The 27263-nt window shown below is 49.4% G+C and overlaps 1 protein-coding gene across 9 annotated transcripts in view; it reads right to left on the reverse strand.

Annotated features, from left to right (window-relative positions):
* Positions 1–5027: 5027 nt before the first annotated feature.
* Positions 5028–27263, reverse strand: part of STON2 (stonin 2) — a 279054-nt gene continuing 256818 nt past the window's right edge. For 5 of the 9 annotated variants that reach the window (XM_073638157.1, XM_073638160.1, XM_073638159.1 and 2 more), the window contains 3 exons: positions 8415–10229; positions 7246–7448; positions 5029–5547 (listed from right to left, as the gene is read on the reverse strand). In XM_073638157.1, coding sequence (XP_073494258.1) covers positions 5464–5547; positions 7246–7448; positions 8415–10194 — 2067 coding nt within the window. In that variant the 5' untranslated portion in view covers positions 10195–10229 and the 3' untranslated portion in view covers positions 5029–5463. Of the gene's footprint in view, positions 5548–7245; positions 7449–8414; positions 10230–15380; positions 15559–27263 lie in introns of those variants that run through there. The other 4 variants (XM_073638153.1, XM_073638155.1, XM_073638156.1 and 1 more) reach the window with 2 other exon arrangements.

The raw sequence follows: 27263 nt of genomic DNA on the forward strand, positions 1-27263 counted from the left end.
CTCCAGCCTGCCCCAGCCTCCAGTCTGCCTCAGCCTCCAGCACGTACACCAGCATCCAGCACGTACACCAGCCTCCAGCCTGCCCCAGCCTCCAGCGCGTACACCAGCCTCCAGTCTGCCCCAGCCTCCAACACGTACACAAGCCTCAAGCCTGTCCCAGCCTCCAGCCTTCCCCAGCCTCCAGCACATACACCAGCCTCCAGTCTGCCCCAGCCTCCAGTATGTACACCAGCCTGCCCCAGCCTCCAGCGTGCACACCAGCCTCCAGCCTGCCCCAGCCTCGAACGCGTACACCAGCCTCCAGTCTGCCCAGCCTCCAAGCGCGTAAACCAGCCTCCAGCACGTACACCAGCCTCCAGTCCGCTTCAGCCTCCAGCACATACACCAGCCTCCAGTCTGCTCCAGCCTCCATCATGTACACCAGCCTCCATCACATACACCAGCCTCCAGTCTGCCCCAGCCTCCAGCACATACCCCAGCCTCTAGTCTGCCCCAGCCTCCAGCACATACACCAGCCTCTAGTCTGCCCCAGCCTCCAGCACATACACCAGCCTCCAGTCTGCCCCAGCCTCCAGCACATACACCAGCCTCCAGCACATACACCAGCCTCCAGTCTGCTCCAGCCTCCATCACATACACCAGCCTCCAGTCTGCTCCAGCCTCCATCACATACACTAGCCTCCAGCACATACACCAGCCTCCAGCCTGCCCCAGCCTGCCCCAGTCTCCAGCCTGCCCCAGCATCCAGTGCGTTCACCAGGCTCCAGTGCATACACCAGCCTCCAGTCTGCCTCAGCCTCCAGCGCGTACACCAGCCTCCAGCATGTACACCAGACTCCATCGCGTACACCAGCCTCCAGCATGTACACCAGCCTCCAGTCTGCCCCAGCCTCCAGCACATACACCAGCCTCCAGCCTGCCCCAGCCTCCAGCACGTACACCAGCCTCCAGTCTGCCCCAGCCTCCAGTGCGTACACCAGCCTCCAGTCTGCTTCAGCCTCCAGCACATACACCAGCCTCCAGTCTGCTTCAGCCTCCAGCACATACACCAGCCTCCAGTCTGCCTCAGCCTCCAGCACATACACCAGCCTCCAGTCTGCCTCAGCCTCCAGAACATACACCAGCCTCCAGTCTGCCCCATCCTCCAGCACATACACCAGCCTCTAGTCTGCCCCAGCCTCCAGCACATACACCAGCCTCCATCATATACACCAGCCTCCAGTCTGCTCCAGCCTCCATCACATACACCAGCCTCCAGTCTGCTCCAGCCTCCAGCATGTACACCAGCCTCCAGCGCGTACACCAGCCTCCAGCCTGCCCCAGCCTCCAGCAAGTACACCAGCCTCCAGCCTGCCCCAGCCTCCAGCATGTACACCAGCCTCCAGCCTGCCCCAGCCTCCAGCATGTACACCAGCCTCCAGCCTGCCCCAGCCTCCAGCACATACACCAGCCTCCAGTCTGCCCCAGTCTCCAGCACGTACACAAGCCTCCAGTCTGCTCAAGCACATACACCAGCCTCCAGTCTGCCCCAGCCTCCGGTCTGCCCGAGCCTCCAGCACATACACCAGCCTCCAGCCTGCCCCAGCCTCCAGCGCGTACACCAGCCTCCAGCGCGTACACAGGCCTCCAACCTGCCCCATCCTCCAGAACATACACCAGCCTCCAGTCTGCTCCAGCCTCCATCACATACACCAGCCTCCAGTCTGCTCCAGCCTCAATCACATACACCAGCCTCCAGTCTGCTTCAGCCTCCAGCGCGTACACCAGCCTCCAGCCTACCCCAGCCTCCAGCACGTACACCAGCCTCCAGCCTGCCCCAGCATCCAGCACATACACCAGCCTCTAGTCTGCTACAGCCTCCATCACATACACCAGCCTCCAGTCTGCTCCAGCCTCCATCACATACACCAGCCTCCAGTCTGCTCCAGCCTCCAGCATGTACACCAGCCTCCAGCCTGCCCCAGCCTCCAGCACGTACACCAGCCTCCAGCCTGCCCCAGCCTCCAGCATGTACACCAGCCTCCAGCCTGCCCCAGCCTCCAGCACATACACCAGCCTCCAGTCTGCCCCAGTCTCCAGCACGTACACAAGCCTCCAGTCTGCTCAAGCACATACACCAGCCTCCGGTCTGCCCCAGCCTCCAGCACATACACCAGCCTCCTGTCTGCCCCAGCCTCCAGCACATACACCAGCCTCCAGCACATACATCAGCCTCCAGCACATACACCAGCCTCCTGTCTGCCTCAGCCTCAAGCATGTACACCAACCTCCAGCACATACACCAGCCTCCTGTCTGCCCCAGCCTCCAGCACATACACCAGCCTCCAGCACATACATCAGCCTCCAGCACATACACCAGCCTCCAGTCTGCCTCAGCCTCAAGCATGTACACCAGCCTCCAGCACATACACCAGCCTCCAGCACATACATCAGCCTCCAGCACGTACACCAGCCTCCAGTCTTCCTCAGGCTCCAGCGCGTACACCAGCCTCCAGTTTGCTCAAGCACATACAGCAGCCTCCAGTCTGCCTCAGCCTCCAGCACATACACTGGCCTCCAGTCTGCCCCAGCCTCCAGCACATACACCAGCCTCCAGTCTGCCTCAGCCTCAAGCACGTACACCAGACTCCAGTCTTCCTCAGCCTCCAGCGCGTACACCAGCCTCCAGCGCATACACCAGCCTCCAGCACATACTCCAGCCTCCAGCCTGCCCCAGCCTCCAACGCGTACACCAGCCTCCAGCCTGCCCCAGCATCCAAAGCGTACACCAGCCTCCAGCCTGTCCCAGCCTCCAGCACGTATACACCAGCCTCCAGCCTGCCACAGCCTCCAGCACGTACACCAGCCTCCAGTCTGCCCCAGCCTCCAGCAAGTACACCAGCCTCCAATCTGCCCCAGCCTCCAGTCTGCTTCAGCCTCCAGCACGTACACCAGCCTCCAGTCTGCTCAGCCTCCAGCGTGTACACCAGCCTCCAGCGCGTACACCAGCCTCCAGCACATACACCAGCCTCCAGTCTGCCCCAGTCTCCAGCACGTACACAAGCCTCCAGTCTGCTCAAGCACATACACCAGCCTCCAGTCTGCCCCAGCCTCCGGTCTGCCCGAGCCTCCAGCACATACACCAGCCTCCAGCCTGCCCCAGCCTCCAGCGCGTACACCAGCCTCCAGCGCGTACACAGGCCTCCAACCTGCCCCATCCTCCAGAACATACACCAGCCTCCAGTCTGCTCCAGCCTCCATCACATACACCAGCCTCCAGTCTGCTCCAGCCTCAATCACATACACCAGCCTCCAGTCTGCTTCAGCCTCCAGCGCGTACACCAGCCTCCAGCCTACCCCAGCCTCCAGCACGTACACCAGCCTCCAGCCTGCCCCAGCATCCAGCACATACACCAGCCTCTAGTCTGCTCCAGCCTCCATCACATACACCAGCCTCCAGTCTGCTCCAGCCTCCATCACATACACCAGCCTCCAGTCTGCTCCAGCCTCCAGCATGTACACCAGCCTCCAGCCTGCCCCAGCCTCCAGCACGTACACCAGCCTCCAGCCTGCCCCAGCCTCCAGCATGTACACCAGCCTCCAGCCTGCCCCAGCCTCCAGCACATACATCAGCCTCCAGTCTGCCCCAGTCTCCAGCACGTACACAAGCCTCCAGTCTGCTCAAGCACATACACCAGCCTCCGGTCTGCCCCAGCCTCCAGCACATACACCAGCCTCCTGTCTGCCCCAGCCTCCAGCACATACACCAGCCTCCAGCACATACATCAGCCTCCAGCACATACACCAGCCTCCAGTCTGCCTCAGCCTCAAGCATGTACACCAGCCTCCAGTCTTCCTCAGGCTCCAGCGCGTACACCAGCCTCCAGCACGTACACCAGCCTCCAGGCTGGACCCAGCCTCCAGCGCGTACACCAGCCTCCAGCGCATACACCAGCCTCCAGCACGTACACCAGCCTCCAGCCTGCCCCAGCCTCCAACGCGTACACCAGCCTCCAGCCTGTCCCAGCCTCCAGCCTGCCCCAGCCTCCAGCACGTACACCAGCCTCCAGTCTGCCCCAGCCTCCAGCATGTACACCAGCGTGCCCCAGCCTCCAGCCTGCCCCAGCCTCCAGCATGTACACCAGCCTCCAGCCTGCCCCAGCCTCCAGCATGTACACCAGCCTGCCCCAGCCTCCAAGCGCATATGCCAGCCTCCAGTCCACTTCAGCCTCCAGCGCTTACATCAGCCTCCAGTCTGCCCCAGCCTCCAGCACGTACACCAGCCTCCAGTCTGCTCCAGCCTCCATCACGTACACCAGCCTCCAGTCTGCTCCAGCCTCCAGCACATACACCAGCCTCCAGCACATACACCAGCCTCCATCACATACACCAGCCTCCAGCACATACACCAGCCTCCAGCCTGCCCCAGCCTCCAGCGCGTACACCAGCCTCCAGCGCGTACACAGGCCTCCAACCTGCCCCATCCTCCAGAACATACACCAGCCTCCAGTCTGCTCCAGCCTCCATCACATACACCAGCCTCCAGTCTGCTCCAGCCTCAATCACATACACCAGCCTCCAGTCTGCTTCAGCCTCCAGCGCGTACACCAGCCTCCAGCCTACCCCAGCCTCCAGCACGTACACCAGCCTCCAGCCTGCCCCAGCATCCAGCACATACACCAGCCTCTAGTCTGCTCCAGCCTCCATCACATACACCAGCCTCCAGTCTGCTCCAGCCTCCATCACATACACCAGCCTCCAGTCTGCTCCAGCCTCCAGCATGTACACCAGCCTCCAGCCTGCCCCAGCCTCCAGCACGTACACCAGCCTCCAGCCTGCCCCAGCCTCCAGCATGTACACCAGCCTCCAGCCTGCCCCAGCCTCCAGCACATACACCAGCCTCCAGCCTACCCCAGCCTCCAGCACATACACCAGCCTCCATCACATACACCAGCCTCCAGCACATACACCAGCCTCCCGCGGGTACCCCAGCCTCCCACACATCCTTCCATCTGATTTTCCTTTTGATAGTAAACACAGCACAACATTCGGCTTCTGGTCCTTTTAATGAACATTAGAATGGAGATTTTGCTCATTGTGCCCTGCCGCCCCTCCCCAGGTTACGACCAGTCTCAGAATTGTCCCTTCTATGGAGGAAGGCGAGTACGGACGGGTTGTGTGATTTTCCGCCCTGTAGTGCAGCTCTGCGTGTTTTTCCGCCTTCTTGGTCCTCTATCAATGTCTTCTACAGTTTCCTTCTCTAGTGCAAATACAACGTCTAATGTTATCAGTCTGTTTCCCATTAATGTTCATGAATGAGCGGCCATCAGGATTTAACATTGTAAAGTTACTTGTCATCCTGCCCAGGAAAGACGGAGCCCTGGGACATGTGGCTCTGGTGATGGGCACCTGGGCTCAGCTTTGTGCCCGTCTCCTGCCACCATTACTGCTGCAGATATTGCTTCACCCCAGTTTCCTGGTCATCTACTGTGCAATGCATTCAGCAGGATTCTCCACAGGCTCGTCCTCAGCCTCAGGGTTCAGAGTTTTCTTTTGCTCAATTTCCACCTGATCATAGGAAGGGAAGAATTAGAATAAGGCTGCAACCATACATAGAGAAGTCAATGGATCGGGGGCCGCAGTGGGCACAGAAACGCAACCCCGTGTCTCCATTTATGTAGTTCAAGACTGGATCAGGTTCCCAGCTTACAGTGTCCATTTTAGGACATGATCAGATATCAAAATCAAACATCAGAATGATGTCAGTTTGAGCCTAAATACCCTGTCTGACGAGTGATCCTGACGAGTGATTTTGACGAGTGACTTTTACAACTGTAATAATAATAAAAAAAATTGTCACTGTTCGCTGATGGGACTTGAACCCAAAATTCTGTGTCCAGACACCAGTGCACTAACCACTGAGCTATTAACTCAGTTGTAAAAACCTATGAGTTCTATTTGGTTATGTGATTTTCAGTGCAAACTTGTCTAAAACTGATTGGGACTTATGCACAGACTGCAAGCAAGCCAAATCCAAATGATGATTGATTCTGATGTGTGAGTCTGATGTGTGACTTTCTTCAAACATCAGAATCACAATGACTTTTAGTCACCCTGAGTATTTTCATGGTTGATCTCATAAGACAAGAAAAGCTGCCAGTTATTATCATTTGACTGGATAGCCCAATGCTGAGGCATCAGCCTCTGAAACTACAGTGCCAGAGTTCAAATCCTGATAGGAAGAAGAATATATATATTTATTTTTTTAATTATGACTGTTTAGCACACAAACTACAGGGGTGTTTTACTTTTAATATCTGACACTCTGTCATCCTGACGTGTTAAGAGTTTCAGACACGCTGTCTATTTGCATGGTAAATTACATAGCCAAAGTAAATTGGGAGTTTGCAGCCAGTACTTGGGTGGATGGAAATAAAAATTTACAATAAAGACATTTTATCATTAGACCCCTTTAAGAAATGATGCAAATATAAAGTCACTTGGAAATAGATATGTAGTAAATTATTACCTCCCAATTTACTTTGGCTATGTAATTTACCATGCAAATAGACAGCGTGTCTGAAACTCTTAACACGTCAGGATGACAGAGTGTCAGATATTAAAAGTAAAACACCCCTGTAGTTTGTGTGCTAAACAGTCATAATTAAAAAAAGAAATATATATATTCTTATTCCTATCAGAATTTGAACTCTGACACTGTAGTTTCAGAGGCTGATGCCTCAGCATTGCGCTATCCAGTCAAATGATAATAACTGGCAGCTTTTCTTGTCTTATGAGATCAACCATGAAAATACTCAGGGTGACTAAAAGTCATTGTGATTCTGATGTTTAAAGAAAGTCACACATCAGACTCGCACATCAAAATCAAACATCATTTGAATTTGGCTTGCTTGTAGTCTGTGCATAAGTCCCAATGAGTTTTAGACAAGTTTGCACTGAAAATCATATAACGACATAGAACTCTCAGGATTTTACAACTGAGTATATAGCTCAGTGGTTAGTGCACTGGCTTCTGGACATAGAATTTTGGGTTCAAGTCCCATTAGCGAACAGTGACATTTTTTATTATTATTACAGTTGTAAAAGTCACTTGTCAGAACCACTTGTCAGACAGGGTATTTAGCCTCAAACTGACATCATTCTGATGTTTGATTTTGATATCTGATCATGTCCTAAAATGGACACTGTACCAGCTAGTCTCTAACATATCTTGTGGTGGTCTCAGGATTTTCGGCATTTTCTTACCTTGTAGTAGTAATGAGCAGAGTACTTCACCCACTTCTTGATTTCCGTCCTTTCCTCTACGGAAATGGATCGCACCGCTGTCTTGGAGGCAGATGCTGCAGGCATAGAAAATTCCACCTCCACGTACTTGGCAAAGATTGAGGGCACTTCCCTGTCTGAACCCAACTCCAAGTGGCAGTAGAAGCAGTGTGGGTGACACCATCCTAGGAGAGACGAAATCCATGTCAAGTATTACTGGGACTTACGGCGCCAGTGAGACGCTTGATACATCTTAGCTACATTAAAAATATATTTATTTTTGTTTAGCTAAAGGGGGATTATTACATGCTAATCCTCCCTAATCTGGAGGGGTACTGACCACACAGTCAACCTACAATCAACTAACCTCCTAGATTTCACCTACACAAGGCCTAAAGAGCCATCACCAAATCCAGAGAGCCACCAACGCAAACACGTGAAAGCCATCAATCCCACCCTAAGAGCTACCAACTCTACAGAGCCACTAAAACAAACCATTGAAAGCTATCAATTTTGAGAGCCACATCTACGCTAAGAGACACCAACTCTAGAAACCACCAATCCTTGGGGTCCAGTAACATAAGAAGCCACCACAACTCTGAGAGCACCCAGCTCTTGAGAGCTACCAACTCTACAGAGCCACTAAAACAAACCATTGAAAGCTATTAACTTTGAGAGCCACATCTACGCTAAGAGACACCAACTCTAGAAACCACCAATCCTTGGGGTCCAGTTACATAAGAAGCCACCACAACTCTGAGAGCAACCAGCTCTTGAGAGCTATCAACTTTAGAGAGCTATTAACACCAACCTCCGAAAGCCACTTTCCCTTGAGAGCCACCACTACTCTAGGAGCCAACAACTCCAGAGACTCACTAAAACCAATTCTTGACAGCTACCAGCCCCTGGGACCCACTAACTCCAGAACCCAGAACTCTAACCCTTTAGAACCAGCGACTCCAGAGAGACACCAACCACCAGGGTTCTGAAATTCTTAAAAGAAATCCAACTCTAGAGCCTGAACTGATCCCCACATTGACTACAGATGATTCTAAGGGCTGTTTTTCCAAGGTTTTGGTAACCCAGCAAACCTCGAATACTTTGATTTTAATATAAAATATTGTCAGTGCATGACAGACACTTGTCCTCACCTGAGTTTTTGTCAGGAAGTCTGCTAATCCTCCATACAATGGCGTTATATGCGTGTTCATATTTTGCAGTTCCCAGTGTAACTCTCATAGCTGGCTCTGAACCAGAGTAGCTGGGAGAACCGAAACTGGCCTCCCTATTGACTTTAGCTTTTAGTGATCTCTCCCCAAGTACACTGTCTCTTCGGAAATAGTTCACCCACTCTGATGGCACTGGGTGTCGGATAGTGACGTTTTCGCAAGGAACCTGGGACAGACTGTCTCTGTTAGAAGAGAAGCCAGTAGACATGACCACCCAACTCTGCAGCTCGACCTCTGCTCCACGAACACAGGCCATAGTTCTGAGGGTGAAGGGCAAAGTCTTTTCAGAAAACACAGTCCGGAACCTCATTAACTCAAACCTACAGGCATCAAGTGGGGTGAACAGAACAGTTCTGGAGCCAAGGAAAGCCTCTTCATCTACTGACGAATGGAATTGGCAGTCATGTAGTCTCACCCACTTGGTTGTTGTAGTTGGCATTATGTCATGCCTGGAGACAACTTCATTGCCTTTGATGAGAACATCGTTGAGTCCTATCCTGCAGTCCGTCATCCCTGAGATAAAACTGAGAACATGGACGTGTGTGACCACAGAGCAATGAAGAAGCTGGTTGTCCCTCTTGGCCAGAATTCCTCTAAACTCATCTCTGACATTTATGGTGATCTCCTCCTCAATGTAATTCTGGTGAATGGTGCTGAGGTCCACTGTGGCCGGAAGATGGAACAAAACATCTTGCACGGTGGAGATAAAGCTAATAAAGTCCGTATAGTCAACTGTCCCCAGCTTTATCACCTGCTCCCTCTCTCCTGGGTGAGTGACTAGCGGCATTGGCTGATATTTGCGTTTCTCCCTGTATAATACTCGGTCAATGCGGATGGTGTGAATCCTTCCACTCTCGTCATAGTTTTGGAGCTTTGGCTCTGAGATCTCATGGTTGACCTCCAGTTTAAATTCTCGGAATGGTTTTTCCAAACCCTTCTCATAGAACAGCTGCAGGAATCCAGCTTCATTGACCTTCACATAGATAGGACCCCAGTGTCTAGAAGACATAATGTTCTTTTTCTCCGGAATTCTCAGCAGCATTGGCCATCCTTCTTTTAGCTGAGGCTTTGTGAAAGATAAAGAGGGGCCGATGGGTTCATCAAACTTCAAGGGGTCATCTGGTAGAGAAGGGCTACCAGGAGAATCTGGGTCCTCTATCTGAATCTGCTTGAGTTGTTCCACCACATCAGCTTGTAAGACCTTCTTCCGATAATCTTCAAACTGTTCCGTATCGAGCTCCTCAGCAAGAATGGAGATGGACTTTCTTTGGCTGGACCCTGGCCCACTGGATAATGAGGAGTGTTGAGAGCGTTTCTCCTGCTCCTCAAAGAAGGAGCTAAATGGATTAATAGGGGATGGCTGGACATCCTTCAAGGCCTCGTCAAGAAAAGGATTAGGAGCCTTGGGAGGAGTGGAATTTAAGGAAAGCTGTCTGTGCAATGTGGAAAAGTCAAGTCTCTGAGTCCTAGAGAGGTCAATCAGTGAGCTCTTGGGTCGCTCTCTTTTTTTTAAGACTTTGACATTATTCAAGTTGCTGTCAGGGATAGGGGGGGATTGTGGACTGTCCATAGGTTTCTGGGGAGAATCTTCAGGACTAGGTGCTATAATTTCATCTTCAAAGGTGACCCAACTGGGGAACCGAGTTCTTGTGCATGACTTCGGATGACCATTGACTGTGCTGGGCCAGTTTATAGATTCCATGTCTAGGTCTTCATCTTCCTGGAAAGAAGAGTCATCTGGAAGAAGAACAAACAACATAACTGTTAATAGCGTTGTGGATGTCTCTAATGTCTGAGGGATAGGAGAGGAATTAGCAGTATAGCAATAATCAAAGAGAAGAAATACAGCAAATATCACACAGTGCTCCAACCTTCAACTATTGGTGACTGCAGACAGAATCTTATCATGTATCTCTGCATACAGGGAGCTCCCCCTAGTGGTGGCTGCAGACAGGATCTTATCATGTATCTCTATATACAGGGAGCTGCCCCTAGTGGTGGCTGCAGACAGAATCTTATCATGTATCTCTATATACAGGGAGCTCCCCCTAGTGGAGGCTGTAGACAGAATCTTATCACGTATCTCTGTATACAGGGAGCTCCCCCTAGTGGTGACTGCAGACAGAATCTTATCATGAATCTCTGTATACAGGGAGCTCCCCCTAGTGGTGGCTGCAGACAGGATCTTATCATGTATCTCTGTATACAGGGAGATCCCCCTAGTGGTGGCTGCAGACAGGATCTTATCATGTATCTCTGTATACAGGGAGCTCCCCCTAGTGGAGGCTGTAGACAGAATCTTATCATGTATCTCTGTATACAGGGAGCTCCCCCTAGTGGTGGCTGCAGACAGAATCTTATCATGAATCTCTGTATACAGGGAGCTCCCCCTAGTGGTGGCTGCAGACAGGATCTTATCATGTATCTCTGTATACAGGGAGATCCCCCTAGTGGTGGCTGCAGACAGGATCTTATCATGAATCTCTGTATACAGGGAGCTCCCCCTAGTGGTGGCTGCAGACAGGATCTTATCATGTATCTCTGTATACAGGGAGCTCCCCCTAGTGGTGGCTGCAGACAGGATCTTATCATGTATCTCTGTATACAGGGCGCTCCCCCTAGTGGTGGCTGCAGACAGGATCTTATCATGAATCTCTGTATACAGGGAGCTCCCCCTAGTGGTGGCTGCAGACAGGATCTTATCATGTATCTCTGTATACAGGGAGCTCCCCCTAGTGGTGGCTGCAGACAGGATCTTATCATGTATCTCTGTATACAGGGAGATCCCCCTAGTGGTGGCTGCAGACAGGATCTTATCATGTATCTCTGTATACAGGGCGCTCCCCCTAGTGGTGGCTGCAGACAGGATCTTATCATGTATCTCTGTATACAGGGAGCTCCCCCTAGTGGTGGCTGCAGACAGGATATTATCATGTATCTCTGTATACAGGGAGCTCCCCCTAGTGGTGGCTGCAGACAGAATCTTATCATGTATCTCTGTATACAGGGAGCTCCCCCTAGTGGTGGATGCAGACAGGATCTTATCATGTATCTCTGTATACAGGGAGCTCCCCCTAGTGGTGGCTGCAGACAGGATCTTATCATGTATCTCTGTATACAGGGAGATCCCCCTAGTGGTGGCTGCAAACAGGATCTTATCATGTATCTCTATATATAGGGAGCTCCCCCTAGTGGTGGCTGCAGACAGAATCTTATCATGTATCTCTGTATACAGGGAGCTCCCCCTAGTGGTGGCTGCAGACAGGATCTTATCATGTATCTCTGTATACAGGGAGCTCCCCCTAGTGGTGGCTGCAGACAGGATCTTATCATGTATCTCTGTATACAGGGAGATCCCCCTAGTGGTGGCTGCAGACAGGATATTATCATGTATCTCTGTATACAGGGAGCTCCCCCTAGTGGAGGCTGTAGACAGAATCTTATCATGTATCTCTGTATACAGGGAGCTCCCCCTAGTGGTGGCTGCAGACAGAATCTTATTATGTATCTCTGTATACAGGGAGATCCCCCTAGTGGTGGCTGCAGACAGGATCTTATCATGTATCTCTGTATACAGGGAACTCCCCCTAGTGGTGGCTGCAGATAGAATCTTATCATGTATCTCTGTATACAGGGAGCTCCCCCTAGTGGTGGCTGCAGACAGGATCTTATCATGTATCTCTGTATACAGGGAGATCCCCCTAGTGGTGGCTGCAGACAGGATATTATCATGTATCTCTGTATACAGGGAGCTCCCCCTAGTGGAGGCTGTAGACAGAATCTTATCATGTATCTCTGTATACAGGGAGCTCCCCCTAGTGGTGGCTGCAGACAGAATCTTATTATGTATCTCTGTATACAGGGAGATCCCCCTAGTGGTGGCTGCAGACAGGATCTTATCATGTATCTCTGTATACAGGGAGCTCCCCCTAGTGGTGGCTGCAGACAGAATCTTATCATGTATCTCAGTATACAGGGAGCTCCCCCAAGTGGTGGCTGCAGACAGGATCCTATCATGTATTTCTGTATACAGGGAGCTCCCCCTAGTGGTGACTGCAGACAGATCTTATCATGTATCTCTGTATACAGGGAGCTCCCCCTAGTGGTGGCTGCAGACAGAATCATATAATGTATCTATGTATACAGGGAGCTCCCCCTAGTGGTGGCTGCAGACAGAATCTTATCATGTATCTCTGTATACAGGGAGCTCCCCCTAGTGGTGGCTGCAGACAGTATCTTATCATGTATCTCTGTATACAGGGAGCTCCCCCTAGTGGTGGCTGCAGACAGAATCTTATCATGTATCTCTATATACAGGGAGCTCCCCCTAGTGGAGGCTGTAGACAGAATCTTATCATGTATCTCTGTATACAGGGAGCTCCCCCTAGTGGTGGCTGCAGACAGGATCTTATCATGTATCTCTGTATACAGGGAGCTCCCCCTAGTGGTGGCTGCAGACAGAATCTTATCATGTATCTCTGTATACAGGGAGCTCCCCATAGTGGTGGCTGCAGACAGAATCTTATCATGTATCTCTATATACAGGGAGCTCCCCCTAGTGGTGGCTGCAGACAGAATCTTATCATGTATCTCTAAATACAGGGAGCTCCCCCTAGTGGAGGCTGTAGACAGAATCTTATCATGTATCTCTGTATACAGGGAGCTCCCCCTAGTGGTGACTGCAGACAGAATCTTATCATGAATCTCTGTATACAGGGAGCTCCCCCTAGTGGTGGCTGCAGACAGGATCTTATCATGTATCTCTGTATACAGGGAGATCCCCCTAGTGGTGGCTGCAGGCAGGATCTTATCATGTATCTCTATATATAGGGAGCTCCCCCTAGTGGTGGCTGCAGACAGAATCTTATCATGTATCTCTATATACAGGGAGCTCCCCCTAGTGGAGGCTGTAGACAGAATCTTATCATGTATCTCTGTATACAGGGAGCTCCCCCTAGTGGTGGCTGCAGACAGGATCTTATCATGTATCTCTGTATACAGGGAACTCCCCCTAGTGGTGGCTGCAGACAGAATCTTATCATGTATCTCTGTATACAGGGAGATCCTCCTAGTGGTGGCTGCAGACAGGATCTTATCATGTATCTCTGTATACAGGGAGCTCCCCCTAGTGGTGACTGCAGACAGAATCCTATCATGTATCTCTGACAGAATCCTATCATGTATCTCTGTATACAGGGAGATCCCCCTAGTGGAGGCTGTAGACAGAATCTTATCATGTATCTCTGTATACAGGGAGCTCCCCCTAGTGGTGTCTGCAGACAGAATCTTATTATGTATCTCTGTATACAGGGAGCTCCCCCTAGTGGTGGCTGCAGACAGGATCTTATCATGTATCTCTGTATACAGGGAACTCCCCCTAGTGGTGGCTGCAGATAGAATTTTATCATGTATCTCTGTATACAGGGAGCTCCCCCTAGTGGTGGCTGCAGACAGAATCTTATCATGTATCTCAGTATACAGGGAGCTCCCCCAAGTGGTGGCTGCAGACAGGATCCTATCATGTATTTCTGTATACAGGGAGCTCCCCCTAGTGGTGACTGCAGACAGATCTTATCATGTATCTCTGTATACAGGGAGCTTCCCCTAGTGGTGGCTGCAGACAGAATCATATAATGTATCTATGTATACAGGGAGCTCCCCCTAGTGGTGGCTGCAGACAGTATCTTATCATGTATCTCTGTATACAGGGAGCTCCCCCTAGTGGTGGCTGCAGACAGAATCTTGTCATGTATCTCAGTATACAGGGAGCTCCCCCTAGTGGTGGCTGCAGACAGGATCCTATCATGTATCTCTGTATACAGGGAGCTCCCCCAAGTGGTGGCTGCAGATTGGATCCTATCATGTATATCTGTATACAGGGAGCTCCCCCTAGTGGTGGCTGCAGACAGGATATTATCATGTATCTCTGTATACAGGGAGCTCCCCATAGTGGTAGCTGCAGACAGGATCCTATCATGTATCTCAGTATACAGGGAGCTCCCCCTAGTGGTGGCTGCAGACAGGATCTTATCATGTATCTCTGTATACAGGGAGCTCCCTCTAGTGGTGGCTGCAGACAGAATCTTATCATGTATCTCTGTATACAGGGAGCTCCCCCTAGTGGTGGCTGCAAACAGGATCCTATCATGTATCTCTGTATACAGGGAGCTCCCCCTAGTGGTGGCTGCAGACAGGATCCTATCATGTGTCTCTGTATACAGGGAGCTCCCCCTAGTGGTGGCTGCAGACAGGATCTTATCATGTATCTCTGTATACAGGGCGCTCCCCATAGTGGTGGCTGCAAACAGGATCCTATCATGTATCTCTGTATACAGGGAGCTCCCTCTAGTGGTGGCTGCAGACAGAATCTTATCATGTATCTCTGTATACAGGGAGCTCCCCCTAGTGGTGGCTGCAAACAGGATCCTATCATGTATCTCTGTATACAGGGAGCTCCCCCTAGTGGTGGCTGCAGACAGGATCCTATCATGTATCTCTGTATACAGGGAGCTCCCTCTAGTGGTGGCTGCAGACAGAATCTTATCATGTATCTCTGTATACAGGGAGCTCCCCCTAGTGGTGGCTGCAGACAGAATCTTATCATGTATCTCTGTATACAGGGAGCTCCCTCTAGTGGTGGCTGCAGACAGAATCTTATCATGTATCTCTGTATACAGGGAGCTCCCCATAGTGGCTGTAGACAGGATATTATCATGTTTCTCTGTATACAGGGAGCTCCCCCTAGTGGTGACTGCAGTCAGGATCTTATTGTGCATCTCATCAGGTATCTTGCCCCCCGCCAGCTATAAAGCTATATAACGACATCACTGGGGCTGAGGGAGGCCACGCTTCTATCTGACACCTTCTGTCTGGCTCAGTCCATATAACCTGAGAATGTGAAGGGTAAGAAGATTTGGCTCCTCAGTGTGACGGGTGGTCCGGTGCCTCTGGGACAAGTGTTTTCTGGAGTTTTGGGAGGTCTTGGAATCCCGATGTTCCCAGGCCGGGGGCCGGTGGAGTAAACAGGAAGCGACGTCCCAGAATCTCCCATCCGCAGTGTCAGGAAGAGGCAGAGACCGGAGCGGGAAGTGTGAGCCGAGGTCGGGGCCTCCGATGTCAGGCCGGGGGACGAGCACCATCATGGCGCTTCCTTAATGAATTCTGGATAAATGATACTTAGAAGCCGACCAGAAACTGATCTGTGGGGTCTTCACAGCGAAACTCAATGGTGTCACTGCGGCCATTGCCCCCCGCCTATCCCATGTACTACAGGCTCATCACATCGCATAGGCCGAGGGGCAAAGGCTGAAAGATCTGCCCAAAGCAACCAATCACACAGCGGCTTTCATTTTTCAAAAGCAGAAGATAAAATGAAAGCATTGCTTTGATTGGCTGTTGTGGGCAATAAAGAAAGTGAACATCATTTGTATCTAATCCTCTCCTGTGTGATACTGTCTGCTGAGCCGTGTATCTAATCCTCTCCTGTGTGATACTGTCTGCTGTGCAGTGTATCTAATCCTATCCTGTGTGATACTGTCTGCAGAGCCGTGTATCTAATCCTCTCCTGTGTGATACTGTCTGCTGAGCCGAGTATCTAATCCTATCCTGTGTGATACTGTCTGCAGAGCTGTGTATCTAATCCTCTCCTGTGTGATACTGTCTGCTGAGCCGAGTATCTAATCCTATCCTGTGTGATACTGTCTGCAGAGCCGTGTATCTAATCCTCTCCTGTGTGATACTGTCTGCTGAGCCGAGTATCTAATCCTCTCCTGTGTGATACTGTCTGCTGAGCCGAGTATCTAATCCTCTCCTGTGTGATACTGTCTGCTGAGCTGTGTATCTAATCCTCTCCTGTGTGATACTGTCTGCAGAGCCGTGTATCTAATCCTATCCTGTGTGATACTGTCTGCTGAGCCGTGTATCTAATCCTATCCTGTGTGATACTGTCTGCAGAGCCGTGTATCTAATCCTCTCCTGTGTGATACTGTCTGCTGAGCCGAGTATCTAATCCTATCCTGTGTGATACTGTCTGCTGAGCCGTGTATCTAATCCTATCCTGTGTGATACTGTCTGCTGAGCCGAGTATCTAATCCTATCCTGTGTGATACTGTCTGCAGAGCCGTGTATCTAATCCTCTCCTGTGTGATACTGTCTGCTGAGCCGTGTATCTAATCCTATCCTGTGTGATACTGACTGCTGAGCCGAGTATCTAATCCTATCCTGTGTGATACTGTCTGCAGAGCCGTGTATCTAATCCTCTCCTGTGTGATACTGTCTGCTGAGCCGAGTATCTAATCCTATCCTGTGTGATACTGTCTGCTGAGCCGTGTATCTAATCCTATCCTGTGTGATACTGTCTGCTGAGCCGAGTATCTAATCCTATCCTGTGTGATACTGTCTGCAGAGCCGTGTATCTAATCCTATCCTGTGTGATACTGTCTGCTGAGCCGTGTATCTAATCCTCTCCTGTGTGATACTGTCTGCTGAGCCGAGTATCTAATCCTATCCTGTGTGATACTGTCTGCTGAGCCGTGTATCTAATCCTCTCCTGTGTGATACTGTCTGCTGAGCCGAGTATCTAATCCTATCCTGTGTGATACTGTCTGCTGAGCCGTGTATCTAATCCTCCCCTGTGTGATACTGTCTGCTGAGCTGTGTATCTAATCCTATCCTGTGTGATACTGTCTGCTGAGCCGTGTATCTAATCCTATCCTGTGTGATACTGTCTGCTGAGCTGTGTATCTAATCCTATCCTGTGTGATACTGTGTGCTGAGCTGTGTATCTAATCCTATCCTGTGTGATACTGTCTGCTGAGCCGTGTATCTAATCCTATCCTGTGTGATACTGTCTGCTGAGCCGAGTATCTAATCCTATCCTGTGTGATACTGTCTGCAGAGCCGTGTATCTAATCCTCTCCTGTGTGATACTGTCTGCTGAGCCGAGTATCTAATCCTATCCTGTGTGATACTGTCTGCTGAGCCGTGTATCTAATCCTCTCCTGTGTGATACTGTCTGCTGAGCCGAGTATCTAATCCTCTCCTGTGTGATACTGTCTGCTGAGCCGTGTATCTAATCCTATCCTGTGTGATACTGTCTGCTGAGCCGAGTATCTAATCCTATCCTGTGTGATACTGTCTGCAGAGCCGTGTATCTAATCCTCTCCTGTGTGATACTGTCTGCTGAGCCGAGTATCTAATCCTATCCTGTGTGATACTGTCTGCAGAGCCGTGTATCTAATCCTCTCCTGTGTGATACTGACTGCTGAGCCGAGTATCTAATCCTATCCTGTGTGATACTGTCTGCAGAGCCGTGTATCTAATCCTCTCCTGTGTGATACTGTCTGCTGAGCCGAGTATCTAATCCTATCCTGTGTGATACTGTCTGCTGAGCCGTGTATCTAATCCTATCCTGTGTGATACTGTCTGCTGAGCCGAGTATCTAATCCTATCCTGTGTGATACTGTCTGCAGAGCCGTGTATCTAATCCTCTCCTGTGTGATACTGACTGCTGAGCCGAGTATCTAATCCTATCCTGTGTGATACTGTCTGCTGAGCCGAGTATCTAATCCTATCCTGTGTGATACTGTCTGCTGAGCCGTGTATCTAATCCTCTCCTGTGTGATACTGTCTGCTGAGCCGAGTATCTAATCCTATCCTGTGTGATACTGTCTGCTGAGCCGAGTATCTAATCCTATCCTGTGTGATACTGTCTGCTGAGCTGTGTATCTAATCCTATCCTGTGTGATACTGTCTGCTGAGCCGAGTATCTAATCCTATCCTGTGTGATACTGTCTGCAGAGCCGTGTATCTAATCCTCTCCTGTGTGATACTGTCTGCTGAGCCGAGTATCTAATCCTATCCTGTGTGATACTGTCTGCTGAGCCGTGTATCTAATCCTCTCCTGTGTGATACTGTCTGCTGAGCCGAGTATCTAATCCTCTCCTGTGTGATACTGTCTGCTGAGCCGTGTATCTAATCCTATCCTGTGTGATACTGTCTGCTGAGCCGAGTATCTAATCCTATCCTGTGTGATACTGTCTGCAGAGCCGTGTATCTAATCCTCTCCTGTGTGATACTGTCTGCTGAGCCGAGTATCTAATCCTATCCTGTGTGATACTGTCTGCAGAGCCGTGTATCTAATCCTATCCTGTGTGATACTGTCTGCTGAGCTGTGTATCTAATCCTCTCCTGTGTGATACTGTCTGCTGAGCCGTGTATCTAATCCTCTCCTGTGTGATACTGTCTGCTGAGCCGTGTATCTAATCCTCTCCTGTGTGATACTGTCTGCAGAGCCGTGTATCTAATCCTATCCTGTGTGATACTGTCTGCTGAGCCGTGTATCTAATCCTATCCTGTGTGATACTGTCTGCAGAGCCGTGTATCTAATCCTATCCTGTGTGATACTGTCTGCTGAGCCGTGTATCTAATCCTATCCTGTGTGATACTGACTGCTGAGCCGTGTATCTAATCCTATCCTGTGTGATACTGTCTGCAGAGCCGTGTATCTAATCCTATCCTGTGTGATACTGTCTGCTGAGCCGTGTATCTAATCCTATCCTGTGTGATACTGTCTGCTGAGCTGTGTATCTAATCCTCTCCTGTGTGATACTGTCTGCAGAGCCGTGTATCTAATCCTATCCTGTGTGATACTGACTGCTGAGCCGTGTATCTAATCCTATCCTGTGTGATACTGTCTGCTGAGCCGTGTATCTAATCCTATCCTGTGTGATACTGTCTGCTGAGCCGTGTATCTAATCCTATCCTGTGTGATACTGTCTGCTGAGCTGTGTATCTAATCCTCTCCTGTGTGATACTGTCTGCAGAGCCGTGTATCTAATCCTATCCTGTGTGATACTGACTGCTGAGCCGTGTATCTAATCCTATCCTGTGTGATACTGTCTGCTGAGCCGTGTATCTAATCCTATTCTGTGTGATACTGTCTGCTGAGCCGTGTATCTAATCCTATCCTGTGTGATACTGTCTGCTGAGCCGTGTATCTAATCCTATCCTGTGTGATACTGTATGCGGAGCCGTGTATCTAATCCTATCCTGTGTGATACTGTCTGCGGAGCCGTGTATCTAATCCTCTCCTGTGTGATACTGTCTGCTGAGCCGTGTATCTAATCCTCTCCTGTGTGATACTGTCTGCTGGGCCGTGTATCTAATCCTATCGTGTGTGATACTGTCTGCTGAGCCGTGTATCTAATCCTATCCTGTGTGATACTGTCTGCTGAGCCATGTATCTAATCCTATCCTGTGTGATACTGTCTGATGAGCCGTGTATCTAATCCTATCATGTGTGATACTGTCTGCTGAGCTGTGTATCTAATCCTCTCCTGTGTGATACTGTCTGCTGAGCCGTGTATCTAATCCCCTTCTGTGTGATACTGTCTGCTGAGCCGTGTATCTAATCCTATCCTGTGTGATACTGTCTGCTGAGCCGTGTATCTAATCCTATCCTGGGTGATACTGTCTGCTGAGCTGTGTATCTAATCCTCTCCTGGGTGATACTGTCTGCTGAGCTGTGTATCTAATCCTCTCCTGTGTGATACTGTCTGCTGAGCTGTGTATCTAATCCTCTCCTATGTGATACTGTCTGCTGAGCCGTGTATCTAATCCTCTCCTGTGTGATACTGTCTGCAGAGCTGTGTATCTAATCCTATCCTCTGTGATACTGTCTGCTGAGCCGTGTATCTAATCCCCTTCTGTGTGATACTGTCTGCTGAGCCGTGTATCTAATCCCCTTCTGTGTGATACTGTCTGCTGAGCCGTGTATCTAATCCTATCCTGTGTGATACTGTCTGCTGAGCCGTGTATCTAATCCCCTTCTGTGTGATACTGTCTGCTGAGCCGTGTATCTAATCCTATCCTGTGTGATACTGTCTGCTGAGCCGTGTATCTAATCCCCTTCTGTGTGATACTGTCTGCTGAGCTGTGTATCTAATCCTATCCTGTGTGATACTGTCTGCTGAGCCGTGTATCTAATCCCCTTCTGTGTGATACTGTCTGCTGAGCCGTGTATCTAATCCTATCCTGTGTGATACTGTCTGATGAGCCGTGTATCTAATCCCCTTCTGTGTGATACTGTCTGCTGAGCCGTGTATCTAATCCTATCCTGTGTGATACTGTCTGCTGAGCCGTGTATCTAATCCCCTTCTGTGTGATACTGTCTGCTGAGCCGTGTATCTAATCCTATCCTGTGTGATACTGTCTGCTGAGCTGTGTATCTAATCCTCTCCTGTGTGATACTGTCTGCTGAGCCGTGTATCTAATCCTATCCTGTGTGATACAGTCTCCTGAGCAGTGTACCTAATCCCCTCTTGTGTGATACTGTCTGCTGAGCCGTGTATCTAATCCTATCCTGTGTGATACTGTCTGCAGAGCCGTGTATCTAATCCTGTCCTGTGTGATACTATCTGCTGAGAAGTGTATCTAATCCTATGCTGTGTATCTAATCCTGTGTGATACTGTCTGCTGAGCTGTGTATCTAATCCTATCCTGTGTGATACTGTCTGCTGAGCCGTGTATCTAATCCTGTGTGATACTGTCTGCTGAACCGTGTATCTAATCCTATCCTTTGTGATACTGTCTGCTGAGCTATGTATCTAATCCTATCCTGTGTGATACTGTCTGCTGAGCCGTGTATCTAATCCTGTGTGATACTGTCTGCTGAGCCGTGTATCTAATCCTCTCCTGTGTGATACTGTCTGCTGAGTTGTGTATCTAATCCTATCCTGTGATACTGTCTGCTGAGCCGTGTATCTAATCCTATCCTGTGTGATACTGTCTGCTGAGTTGTGTATCTAATCCTATCCTGTGATACTGTCTGCTGAGCCGTGTATCTAATCCTCTCCTGTGTGATACTGTCTGCTGAGTTGTGTATCTAATCCTATCCTGTGATACTGTCTGCTGAGCCGTGTATCTAATCCTATCCTGTGTGATACTGTCTGCTGAGCCGTGTATCTAATCCCCTTCTGTGTGATACTGTCTGCTGAGCTGTGTATCTAATCCTATCCTGTGTGATACTGTCTGCAGAGCTGTGTATCTAATCCTATCCTGTGTGATACTGTCTGCTGAGCCGTGTATCTAATCCCCTTCTGTGTGATACTGTCTGCTGAGCCGTGTATCTAATCCTATCCTGTGTGATACTGTCTGATGAGCCGTGTATCTAATCCCCTTCTGTGTGATACTGTCTGCTGAGCCGTGTATCTAATCCTATCCTGTGTGATACTGTCTGCTGAGCCGTGTATCTAATCCCCTTCTGTGTGATACTGTCTGCTGAGCCGTGTATCTAATCCTATCCTGTGTGATACTGTCTGCTGAGCTGTGTATCTAATCCTCTCCTGTGTGATACTGTCTGCTGAGCCGTATATCTAATCCTATCCTGTGTGATACCGTCTCCTGAGCCGTGTATCTAATCCTATCCTGTGTGATACTGTCTGCAGAGCCGTGTATCTAATCCTGTCCTGTGTGATACTATCTGCTGAGAAGTGTATCTAATCCTATGCTGTGTATCTAATCCTGTGTGATACTGTCTGCTGAGCTGTGTATCTAATCCTATCCTGTGTGATACTGTCTGCTGAGCCGTGTATCTAATCCTGTGTGATACTGTCTGCTGAACCGTGTATCTAATCCTATCCTTTGTGATACTGTCTGCTGAGCTATGTATCTAATCCTATCCTGTGTGATACTGTCTGCTGAGCCGTGTATCTAATCCTGTGTGATACTGTCTGCTGAGCCGTGTATCTAATCCTATCCTGTGTGATACTGTCTGCAGAGCCGTGTATCTAATCCTGTCCTGTGTGATACTATCTGCTGAGAAGTGTATCTAATCCTATGCTGTGTATCTAATCCTGTGTGATACTGTCTGCTGAGCTGTGTATCTAATCCTATCCTGTGTGATACTGTCTGCTGAGCCGTGTATCTAATCCTGTGTGATACTGTCTGCTGAACCGTGTATCTAATCCTATCCTTTGTGATACTGTCTGCTGAGCTATGTATCTAATCCTATCCTGTGTGATACTGTCTGCTGAGCCGTGTATCTAATCCTGTGTGATACTGTCTGCTGAGCCGTGTATCTAATCCTCTCCTGTGTGATACTGTCTGCTGAGTTGTGTATCTAATCCTATCCTGTGATACTGTCTGCTGAGCCGTGTATCTAATCCTATCCTGTGTGATACTGTCTGCTGAGTTGTGTATCTAATCCTATCCTGTGATACTGTCTGCTGAGCCGTGTATCTAATCCTCTCCTGTGTGATACTGTCTGCTGAGTTGTGTATCTAATCCTATCCTGTGATACTGTCTGCTGAGCCGTGTATCTAATCCTATCCTGTGTGATACTGTCTGCTGAGTTGTGTATCTAATCCTATCCTGTGATACTGTCTGCTGAGCCGTGTATCTAATCCTCTCCTGTGTGATACTGTCTGCTGAGCCGTGTATCTAATCCTATCCTGTGTGATACTGTCTGCTGAGCCGTGTATCTAATCCTCTCCTGTGTGATACTGTCTGCTGAGCCGTGTATCTAATCCTCTCCTGTGTGATACTGTCTGCAGAGCCGTGTATCTAATCCTCTCCTGTGTGATACTGTCTGCTGAGCCGTGTATCTAATCCTCTCCTGTGTGATACTGTCTGCTGAGCCGTGTATCTAATCCTCTCCTGTGTGATACTGTCTGCTGAGCCGTGTATCTAATCCTATCCTGTGTGATACTGTCTGCTGAGCTGTGTATCTAATCCTATCCTGTGTGATACTGTGTGCTGAGCTGTGTATCTAATCCTATCCTGTGTGATACTGTCTGCTGAGCCGTGTATCTAATCCTATCCTGTGTGATACTGTGTGCTGAGCTGTGTATCTAATCCTATCCTGTGATACTGTCTGCTGAGCCGTGTATCTAATCCTATCCTGTGTGATACTGTCTGCTGAGCTGTGTATCTAATCCTATCCTGTGATACTGTCTGCTGAGCAGTGTATCTAATCCTATCCTGTGTGATACTGTCTGCTGAGCCGTGTATCTAATCCTCTCCTGTGTGATACTGTCTGCTGAGCCGTGTATCTAATCCTCTCCTGTGTGATACTGTCTGCAGAGCCGTGTATCTAATCCTATCCTGTGTGATACTGTCTGCAGAGCCGTGTATCTAATCCTATCCTGTGTGATACTGTCTGCTGAGCCGTGTATCTAATCCTATCCTGTGTGATACTGTCTGCTGAGCCGTGTATCTAATCCTATCCTGTGTGATACTGTCTGCTGAGCCGTGTATCTAATCCTATCCTGTGTGATACTGTCTGCTGAGCCGTGTATCTAATCCTCTCCTGTGTGATACTGTCTGCTGAGCCGTGTATCTAATCCTATCCTGTGTGATACTGTCTGCTGAGCCGTGTATCTAATCCTCTCCTGTGTGATACTGTCTGCTGAGCCGTGTATCTAATCCTCTCCTGTGTGATACTGTCTGCAGAGCCGTGTATCTAATCCTATCCTGTGTGATACTGTCTGCTGAGCCGTGTATCTAATCCTATCCTGTGTGATACTGTCTGCTGAGCCGTGTATCTAATCCTCTCCTGTGTGATACTGTCTGCTGAGCCGTGTATCTAATCCTATCCTGTGTGATACTGTCTGCTGAGCCGTGTATCTAATCCTATCCTGTGTGATACTGTCTGCTGAGCCGTGTATCTAATCCTATCCTGTGTGATACTGTCTGCTGAGCCGTGTATCTAATCCTCTCCTGTGTGATACTGTCTGCTGAGCCGTGTATCTAATCCTATCCTGTGTGATACTGTCTGCTGAGCCGTGTATCTAATCCTATCCTGTGTGATACTGTCTGCTGAGCTGTGTATCTAATCCTATCCTGTGATACTGTCTGCTGAGCCGTGTATCTAATCCTATCCTGTGTGATACTGTCTGCTGAGCCGTGTATCTAATCCTCTCCTGTGTGATACTGTCTGCTGAGCCGTGTATCTAATCCTCTCCTGTGTGATACTGTCTGCTGAGCCGTGTATCTAATCCTCTCCTGTGTGATACTGTCTGCAGAGCCGTGTATCTAATCCTATCCTGTGTGATACTGTCTGCAGAGCCGTGTATCTAATCCTATCCTGTGTGATACTGTCTGCTGAGCCGTGTATCTAATCCTCTCCTGTGGGATACTGTCTGCTGAGCCGTGTATCTAATCCTATCCTGTGTGATACTGTCTGCTGAGCTGTGTATCTAATCCTATCCTGTGTGATACTGTCTGCTGAGCCGTGTATCTAATCCTATCCTGTGTGATACTGTCTGCTGAGCTGTGTATCTAATCCTATCCTGTGTGATACTGTCTGCTGAGCCGTGTATCTAATCCTATCCTGTGTGATACTGTGTGCTGAGCTGTGTATCTAATCCTATCCTGTGATACTGTCTGCTGAGCCGTGTATCTAATCCTATCCTGTGTGATACTGTCTGCTGAGCCGTGTATCTAATCCTCTCCTGTGTGATACTGTCTGCTGAGCCGTGTATCTAATCCTATCCTGTGTGATACTGTCTGCTGAGCCGTGTATCTAATCCTATCCTGTGTGATACTGTCTGCTGAGCCGTGTATCTAATCCTCTCCTGTGTGATACTGTCTGCTGAGCCGTGTATCTAATCCTATCCTGTGTGATACTGTCTGCTGAGCCGTGTATCTAATCCTCTCCTGTGTGATACTGTCTGCTGAGCTGTGTATCTAATCCTCTCCTGTGTGATACTGTCTGCTGAGCCGTGTATCTAATCCTATCCTGTGTGATACTGTCTGCTGAGCCGTGTATCTAATCCTCTCCTGTGTGATACTGTCTGCTGAGCCGTGTATCTAATCCTATCCTGTGTGATACTGTCTGCTGAGCCGTGTATCTAATCCTCTCCTGTGTGATACTGTCTGCTGAGCCGTGTATCTAATCCTATCCTGTGTGATACTGTCTGCTGAGCCGTGTATCTAATCCTCTCCTGTGTGATACTGTCTGCTGAGCTGTGTATCTAATCCTCTCCTGTGTGATACTGTCTGCTGAGCCGTGTATCTAATCCTATCCTGTGTGATACTGTCTGCTGAGCCGTGTATCTAATCCTCTCCTGTGTGATACTGTCTGCTGAGCCGTGTATCTAATCCTCTCCTGTGTGATACTGTCTGCTGAGCCGTGTATCTAATCCTATCCTGTGTGATACTGTCTGCTGAGCCGTGTATCTAATCCTCTCCTGTGTGATACTGTCTGCTGAGCTGTGTATCTAATCCTCTCCTGTGTGATACTGTCTGCTGAGCCGTGTATCTAATCCTCTCCTGTGTGATACTGTCTGCTGAGCCGTGTATCTAATCCTCTCCTGTGTGATACTGTCTGCTGAGCCGTGTATCTAATCCTCTCCTGTGTGATACTGTCTGCTGAGCTGTGTATCTAATCCTCTCCTGTGTGATACTGTCTGCTGAGCCGTGTATCTAATCCTCTCCTGTGTGATACTGTCTGCTGAGCCGTGTATCTAATCCTCTCCTGTGTGATACTGTCTGCAGAGCCGTGTATCTAATCCTCTCCTGTGTGATACTGTCTGCTGAGATGTGTATCTAATCCTCTCCTGTGTGATACTGTCTGCTGAGCTGTGTATCTAATCCTATCCTGTGTGATACTGTCTGCTGAGCCGTGTATCTAATCCTATCCTGTGTGATACAGTCTGCTGAGCTGTGTATCTAATCCTCTCCTGTGTGATACTGTCTGCTGAGCCGTGTATCTAATCCTCTCCTGTGTGATACTGTCTGCAGAGCCGTGTATCTAATCCTCTCCTGTGTGATACTGTCTGCTGAGCTGTGTATCTAATCCTCTCCTGTGTGATACTGTCTGCTGAGCTGTGTATCTAATCCTCTCCTGTGTGATACTGTCTGCTGAGCCGTGTATCTAATCCTATCCTGTGTGATACTGTCTGCTGAGCCGTGTATCTAATCCTCCCCTGTGTGATACTGTCTGCTGAGCCGTGTATCTAATCCTATCCTGTGTGATACTGTCTGCTGAGCCGTGTATCTAATCCTATCCTGTGTGATACTGTCTGCTGAGCCGTGTATCTAATCCTATCCTGTGTGATACTGTCTGCTGAGCCGTGTATCTAATCCTATCCTGTGTGATACTGTCTGCTGAGCTGTGTATCTAATCCTATCCTGTGTGATACTGTCTGCTGAGCCGTGTATCTAATCCCCTTCTGTGTGATACTGTCTGCTGAGCCGTTTATCTAATCCTCTCCTGTGTGATACTGTCTGCTGAGCTGTGTATCTAATCCTATCCTGTGTGATACTGTCTGCTGAGCCGTGTATCTAATCCTATCCTGTGTGATACTGTCTGCTGAGCCGTGTATCTAATCCTCTCCTGTGTGATACTGTCTGCTGAGCAGTGTATCTAATCCTCTCCTGTGTGATACTGTCTGCTGAGCCGTGTATCTAATCCCCTTCTGTGTGATACTGTCTGCTGAGCCGTGTATCTAATCCTATCCTGTGTGATACTGTCTGCTGAGCTGTGTATCTAATCCTCCCCTGTGTGATACTGTCTGCTGAGCCGTGTATCTAATCCTCCCCTGTGTGATACTCTCTGCTGAGCCGTGTATCTAATCCTCTCCTGTGTGATACTGTCTGCTGAGCCGTGTATCTAATCCTATCCTGTGTGATACTGTCTGCTGAGCCGTGTATCTAATCCTCTCCTGTGTGATACTGTCTGCTGAGCCGTGTATCTAATCCTCCCCTGTGTGATACTGTCTGCTGAGCTGTGTATCTAATCCTCTCCTGTGTGATACTGTCTGCTGAGCC

This window comes from Phyllobates terribilis, unplaced genomic scaffold (genome assembly GCF_046119375.1).
Source record: "Phyllobates terribilis strain yellow unplaced genomic scaffold, ASM4611937v1 Scaffold_7__3_contigs__length_470593459, whole genome shotgun sequence".
Taxonomy (NCBI): domain Eukaryota; kingdom Metazoa; phylum Chordata; class Amphibia; order Anura; family Dendrobatidae; genus Phyllobates; species Phyllobates terribilis.